The sequence below is a fragment of the Pseudorasbora parva genome, chromosome 2 (assembly GCF_024679245.1).
Source record: "Pseudorasbora parva isolate DD20220531a chromosome 2, ASM2467924v1, whole genome shotgun sequence".
In the NCBI taxonomy this organism is placed as follows: Eukaryota; Metazoa; Chordata; class Actinopteri; order Cypriniformes; family Gobionidae; genus Pseudorasbora; species Pseudorasbora parva.
Genome location: NC_090173.1, coordinates 37206852 through 37214920, shown reverse-complemented (window position 1 = coordinate 37214920; position 8069 = coordinate 37206852). Strand labels below are relative to the sequence as shown.

Sequence of the window (8069 nt, the reverse complement as noted above, 5' to 3'; positions counted from 1 at the left end):
CCAAGTTTCACAAATTCATGTCATCTTTGAAGAAAAAGGTATACATATTTGGCTTGCTGTCCATGGAGGGTTCGAGACTGACCTAAGCCATAAATACCCCCCTAGGACTCTCTTGACTGGTTTTATTGGTAACCGACCAGAGAAGTTGGAGTCGGGGTAGTGAAATGACTGGGATGACAGAAGAGCTGTTGTAAGACAAAGTTTGAGAAAGTGACGCTCAGCCATTTAGCCATCTCATCTAAGCCATTCTGAATCAGGTAAGAATGGCAGATCACCCTAAAAATCTTTTCCCTTAGCACAACCTGGATCCAAAACTTTCATAAGTTGATTAGAAGATGCATCCTCAACTTTCCTCCCTTTCCGCTTCTTCCTCTCAGTCTCTTTCTTCCTCTCATGGTCTATCAATGTTTCTTGCAGGTGTAGACCTCCTCCTCTCTGAGGCAGGTTTGACACTCGACATGACAGCACCAGCGTACCTGGCAGTGGCAGGAGAGGGTGGTGAGGCGGAGGGCCGTGTTGTAGCCTCGTCCACAGCACAGGCTGCTGCAGCTGGTGTCCTTGGAGCAAGGTCTGCCGGCCGTCCCGGGTGAGTAGCGCGATGGTCTGCAGAAGCTGGGCGACTCCTCCAGAAACACAAGCTCAGTGGGTCGTGGACGGGGAACCGTGTTGCGACGAGGGCTCGCCAGCTCCGTCTCCCCCGTGGCGGAGTTTGTGACGCTGTGCACTCGAACAGCCGTGTCATAGCGGTACTTCAGAAGATGGCCTGTGTCCTGAAACGGGGAGAGCTGCTTCCAGCACGTCCTCACAGCGCACGAACCGGAGACGCCGTGACACTTACAAGTGGTCTTAAGTCCACTCTTCACCGCCTGAGAGGTAAAGGAAAGGCAGTGTTGAAGACATGTATGCTAAATACAACACTATGATCCTGTGAAAATGAGATGAAAGAGAGGTTTCATACAGATTATTAAATAGGGATGCTGAAAGTTGGCACCATTTTTGAATGGCTAAGACTCTTTCCCCATGGATATTTGGAGGTTAAGAAATGTTTAAATGGAAACAATTAAATCCTACAGAAATATGAATATAATAATAATAATAATATAAGATGTAAGCTTTGATCCAAATTCCAAGCCTGAAATTGACTGTGAATCAAATTTCAAATGACAATTTTTCACTTATCATAAAAGGCTATGGTTTCACTCTTGGTGTGAAATTAATTTTCAATTATTCCTATTATGTTGGCATTAAAAGGGCCTAGAACAGCAGTTCTAAACCAGAGGGCATAAAACTAAGGAACTTCAACAAACTTCCAAAGGGGCCTCAATATGACATAAAATGACTCAAAATAAGATATTTCATATTTTAATCCACCCATTCAAAAACAGTTTTTTATTTGAAGAACCCAGATTCCTCTGGCCTTAGAAAACTAGGATACAAGTTTTACATTTTATAATCGGGTAGAAATTGTGAGTAAAAACGTTTTTTTTAATCCTTCTCCTTAATCCTCATCGAGTAAATCAAGAAAATTGGAAAAGTCATGGGGCCTATTTTGTTGGACAATTGGTGGCCTTGTAGTCCAACAGGCCAAGAAAGATTTTTTATTTATTTTTACATTTAACGATAATATATTAGTGTCGATTATTTCCCCAAATGTGGAGAGGGAGATGATCATAGACATTCTAAAAGTGGGATGGCATGCCGTCTCAAATTATACGTTTTTCACAAAAAATTGAGTGAATGCTTAAGGGCTCCACAGCCCTGAGCTGAAAAAAAAAAATCAGGTTGGCATGATGTAGAATAGATGATGGATGGAGAGGGAATGTCTGAGCTGGCAGTATTTAAACTCTGACCTGATCTTCTTGAAGACCACCAACCCTGATCTATGCTCCGATCAGCATGTTTCCATTTTTTCTTATATTGCTCTCTCTCTCTCTCTCTCTCTCTCTCTCTCTCTCTCTCTCTCTCTCTCTCTCTCTCTCTCTCTCTCTCTCTCTCTCTCTCTCTCTTTATTTTCAATATTTCAAAATATTGTATCTCTGAGTTTGAGAGACTAATCATATTGTTTACTGTTGATCTATTCTCCTATTAGGCTCCTCTCTTCATTTCACATTCTGGGGAGGAGGCTGTCTATCAAAAAGGGCCCAGAGGGAGATGGGGAGGTCAAATGGTCGATGGGGGTATTCCACCCTACACAGGTATGAGCTCCCACCCCAGGGCCACCTGAGAAAAACAGAGAAGGAGAAGCGAGGAAATGGAGAGAATCTCAATGGGGAGGGGATAACAAGACCTCAGCCACCTTTGCTTGTTTTTGTTAACCGCCATCTGTGGCCTGAGGTGTCAATTGTGGGAAACAACAAAACCGGAGACTGATAAGATAAGATCCGAGTTTGTCCAGCCGTTCTTTTCTTACTCTTTCAGTGAATCTCGTAAACCCTCCCCCTTTTTTGTTCCCTCTGTCTTTCCCTGAGGCAACCAGTCTCCTGGTAACAGGACTGTTTTGAGGGATGTTATGAGGATTTATGAAAGTCTGGGTGAGCAGAGACGACGGCGGCAGCGGCAGCAGTGAGACTGGTAGAGCGGGAGGCATACAGTAGGTGGAAAAAATGCTCGTATATTACAGAGGCCTCCTCTCTGTATAATCGCCCTCATGGGGAGACCTCTAATTTTGAAAAGGGCCCCCACAGCAAGCGCTGTCATGCCTGGACCAGAGGAAGGAACACCTGGCTCCAGAGAGCTGGCCAATACCTGCTTACCTACCTGCCTCACCCCACTCGCTGAACTCTCCTTTGGGCTACAATGAACTAGGAGACCGCAACCCGCCAGCCAGGATAGAACGTGAAGGTGTGAGAGAAATTAACCCTTACAGATGTTCTCTTCTACAAGCTTTGAAGGAGATTGAAAGGTCCACAAAGCCATTATGTCACTATCAAAAAAATGAAATTGTTTTTGACCATGCCAATACCATTTTTTGGGGGGGATTTACTATTATAATATTTGTTATATTTTGCATCTTACCCGGATGCCGACATTAATGTTGTGAGAGTCAATCTGGGCGCGCAGGTCCTTGCTGACTCGTTTTTGCCCCAAGAACTTCTTGAGAAACTTGGTGCTGTATTTCAGATTGTCCCCGCATACGCCCCACTGCCAGGCCTCACGGTGCTGCAGGCCAGGAGAATCGTCACAGGTGCAGCGCTCCATGCGTCCCGAGCTGCACGCTTTGGCCAGCGCGTGAGACAAGGCTGCTGATGACACCGCAAGCAGGAAGGCTGTCTCTTTAAAACCTGAGGAACCGATGCATTTTATTCATGAACATTGTGTAAAGCTCTAAATGTGTATTGTAGCCTACTTTTTCCCCATTATAAAGTTTTACACTTAAATTAAGTACTTTTAAAAAATATTTTTACATGACACTGCAATGCTATGGCAATATTAGGAGCATAATAAAAGCTGTTTGATTTGACATGAAGCTGGTTGACTCATGGGGGTGACATGATGAGCTTACATGACAAGCTAAACAATAAACCTGATCGAAATGATTTCATATGAATAAAATAGTAATAAATTATGTTTGATTGCAAACTATGCATTTCTATAACAGCATTGTAACTGACAATATGAAGTGGAAATTATATAATAAATAAATGTCCATATATGAGCATATTAAATGTCACAGAGATATTGGATTTTTAAAGTACATTTCCAGGATCACGTTAATTATTTAAAACTCACTTCATGTAGCCTTTTGAGCAATTTTAAACGAAAAAGCCACTCTTGTCTTCCCCCGAATGTCTAAAAATCCACTATCATAATCTAGAACTTTCTCCATTAAGTGTTAAGCGCAATGTTGTGTCATGATCATTTAACCTTAATCCCCTTGCAACCTCCTCGTATTATTGTTTGCTTAGATCAGAGCTGAGACAAGGCGTGTATTTTCATATAATTAATTATTATTTTGACTAGGTTTTCTGTCAGATGAAAGCGCGCGATCACGCCGCCCTTTTCCTCTGAGAACTGGGCGCTTTTCCGCGAGATAAAAATACTTCAACTGGCCCCGCGAGGCCTCACCGCACAGGGATTCCGCGCTTCCCAAGTCCCTAATTACCAGCGGACTGACCTACGCATGGCTCTAACATTCACATCCTGCACATTACGCACATGTCCGTTTGGAAACAGGCACCACATGGAAGTTTTTTTGATAGTTGTTAATACTAAAACATTAATTTTCGGACATGTAAAAAGCACTGATTAATTTAAGACTACCAAACAGCAAATTGTAAAATTCAGTTTTGTGGGTTTTAATCTCACAATATTTGGTCATTTATTTTTTGTCCCTTAATCTATCTATCTATCTATCTATCTATCTATCTATCTATCTATCTATCTATCTATCTATCTATCTATCTATCTATCTATCTATCTATCTATCTATCTATAAATCCTTATGATGGGAAAATTATTCCATAAAAATAACTTAATGACCTTGAGCGAAAGGATAAAAATGGCTGAATAAAAAAGCTGTCAAGCTTACTTTAGCATAGGCCTATATTAAAATGTTTAACTTAACCACACGTTAAGATGGCAAATTCAATATTAGTTGTTTCATATTTCACAGAAATGTACAGAAATTAAAAAAAACACATGGCGATTCTTAGCCTATATCTTACCTCGTTTTAAAAGACTTCCACGGCCATCCATACTACAGTTCCAGCGCTCGTTGCGGAATTGATAGCGGCACTCGAGGAGGCTGAGGCGGACAGATTCCTTCAGAGTCTCCGCCAGCCCCGGTTCCCGCCGGCACAATCGCTTTTGCCTGCGCGTCAAAGTCATCTGCTCGCATTGCTTCAGGTGCGCTTTACCGTTCGGAGGCTCGTTGGCAAATGGACCGGGCAGAAAAACCAAGGGCTCGCGACCTGTAAGCCTAACGATAACACACACAAATACAGTCACTAAAACTACAGTATAGGCTACAGTTAAAACATTCATTTACTTTTAAGGAAGTTCATTTTGATTAGTTCACACATACACACACTGTCCATACAATTCGCCTTCAAGAACTTTTAAAACATCAGATAGGCTGCTCTGTAAAATGTTTCATTATATATATTATATATATTAAAATCTTTGTTTCAGATTAACTGAATTTCATCCATTTAATTTCCAATAATTTTTCAGATATGTAAAATTCGGCACAATTTTTGTGTGCTGTATTTGAAAACGTAAGACAGTGAATCAATAAATACGAATGCACTAATGATGACACGCGTGCTTTGAATATGTTTAAATACCTGATTTGAATAGTCGTGTTTGAATAGAGTGACTACACGTGCTATTTCCCCATGAGTAGTCTGAGCGCCCTTGGATTTTGGGAACACTACTGTGGCGCTTAACAATCTTCAGTGAGCACTCTTAATTAAAACCCACTGGATGGTGTTTTTACGTGTTTATAGCATTCTTAATATAAACACCAGTGGGGCAGCGTCCTGTGTGCGTAAGCCAGAAAGATCTTAATGATCAGGTAGCGCGAGGGTAAGGACGCGGTGCCAAACCATCGGAAGACATCTGGATCCATACACTGCGCTGCTCTCAGGCAATAATCGGCCTGAACAACACGCCATTTCAATATTTTAGACAAATCAATGTTAAAAACAAGTTGAAGAAATACATAAAACGAAATCTAATGGTGTTACTGGTAGCTACTTTTTGAGAGCAAGCCAAAAGTTTTCTTATTTAAAATAAATTATTTTTTACATAATAATACATTTTTTAAATACTTAATTCTTTAAATAATTATTCCATTCTGATCAGGGAGATTATTTGTAGCAGTCAGGTTTAAAACATGATTGTTAAACATAAAAAAAAAACCAATAACAAGATATGCGTAATTGCGCATGGGATAGCCAACATCACCAAATATCTCCACCTGTTGACGCCACTTAAAATGATTCTATTCCATGTCAAATATATCAATAATGCACTCGGAGGCTATTTCCATGAAATCAGAAAAGATGGAGGATATTAAAGTCTCTGCTGACCCGAAATAGGCTGCTGCGTGGGAGAGAAGGATGCAGAGGGCAATAAGTCGCAGCGGACAGGCAGTCCTTGGAAGCCCGGTGCACATGATGACGGGTCGACGCTGCTCTTCATTGCGCTATCTGTCCTTGTTGAAATCCCAGCTGTGCTGGACAGAGCAACTTCTTAAAGGGGCAGAAACTCATTCCAGCCCTTGGGGAGGCGCGGTCCCGAGAGGGGTAAGGCATGAGCGCCGAACTTATTGGATCATCAGTCATTTACTCCGCCTATTGCCATCCAAGGAAACGACTCTTATTTCCCTACAAACTGGCAGGTGTGCTTACCTGCTGAATGGTTCACTTATAGAGCTGATTCAGACAACTTTTCTCCTCTTCTGATTATGAAATACATTATGATTATGAAATGTCTTCTGATTATGAAAAATCGATTATTTCATATGGCTATGCCGTTTTAATAATGATCAAATCTTCATCACACTAATGTCTTCTTTTGTAATTCAAATGAAAATAAACAAATGAAATTAAGGAGTGGCGTGAATAGGAAATATAGCCTACTTTTATATTGGTTTCATCAAACTGGTGTCAAACTTATATCATCACTTGATATAAGTCCTTAAAACAGTTCAGCATTAGTGTTCTGAGTTCAGTGGAGGATTGATGGGAGTGTCTATTCTCGTTTAATTCCAACACCTTGTTTACAAACTGTGGCTCCATTCTCATTTCCTCATTAACCTACTGGCGTCTTTGATGCTCTTGTCATCACTAAGCACAAGATATAATGAGCTAATCATGACTGATCTTTCATCTCAGTTCCTCTCCATCAGTGACTAACCGGGCAACACATTTCCCTTATGATGTCACCTTCTTTGTTTAAGACACCCACCTTTATGATGTAGGTGTGTCAGGTGCACTTCCTGCTTGTGGTGACCAATCCAAACAATCTGGTGGAGATATTCTCTGCTCTTAAAAGAAGAGAAGGCACAATCAACCTTCTACCATTCATGTTAGATTTTTTAATTTAGATCAATTTTTTAGAATCATTTTGAGACCTTTAATGTGATACAGCAGATAACAGTTGATATAAATCAAGCCTTCTTTATGAATGTTATGTGTATTTACTAAAATGAGGTTATCTTGTTGACAGTAAAACCTTGCATACCACACTGCAAGTGCCACTATTAAAGTAGTTAGATTAATTTATATTTCAGGCGTTTAGTCCTTGAATGTTATTCTTCATATCCCCAAAAAACAAAGAAGTGGCCTTTTGGGACTGTTGCTATAATGCTGTGTTTTTAAAAATAAGTTATGCCTTCAACAAATTGTCCATTTATGTATTTTACATTAGTAATATTTTGGTCTATAATAATAAGGTCTGAATTTGAACAGGCGTTGCTTGGTCATGTTTCTTTGTCACTACTATTGGTAGCCAACAAAATTGTCCTGCCTAAAATTTTAAATGAATATAATTTGTTTAATTATTTCAAAAGCAGACTCTCTCACTGTCCAGCTTTTATTAGCATACAGTAGGCCACAATGACCTTAAATCTTTAAATCTACAATTCAATTATGAGTTCAAATAAATAAATAAATAAAACATTACCAACCAAAGGATTAGCTAAAGATATCCATTTAATTGCCAGTGGTTGTAGCTTTGTGCTTCAGTGGGTAGGCAATTGATTGGTTTGACTTATCTGTAGCACCCTCTGCTGACTGGAATATGATCTGTCTATATTCTGGGGAATTAATGCTGTAGCTCAGTTGACCAATGAGAATATGTTACACCATCTGGTGGACTATTGATTTTATGATTTGATGCTATCCATATATTCATGACCAATAGGTCATCTGAATTAAGGACAAAACTGCCTAATAAATAAATAAATAAATAAATAAATAAATAAATAAATAAATAAACCTTTTTTTTCAACATCAGTGTTGTGAATTGTTAAGATACTATTAGTGTTAATATTTTGTGTTAACTTAATATTTTGAATTAGTTTTTATATATTTTTTCATTTTCATTTTAGTTATTAAATGAAA

The 8069-nt window shown here is 39.6% G+C and overlaps 1 protein-coding gene across 1 annotated transcript; it reads right to left on the bottom strand.

Moving 5' to 3' along the window:
- Positions 1-244: 244 nt before the first annotated feature.
- On the bottom strand, positions 245-6376 carry wnt9b (wingless-type MMTV integration site family, member 9B). Its single transcript, XM_067428964.1, has 4 exons — positions 6033-6376; positions 4665-4918; positions 3016-3281; positions 245-866 (listed from the first exon to the last, which is right to left on the bottom strand). The coding sequence occupies exons 1-4, from the start codon at positions 6116-6118 to the stop codon at positions 402-404; spliced, it is 1071 nt and encodes a 356-aa protein (XP_067285065.1). The 5' UTR covers positions 6119-6376; the 3' UTR covers positions 245-401.
- Positions 6377-8069: the final 1693 nt, after the last annotated feature.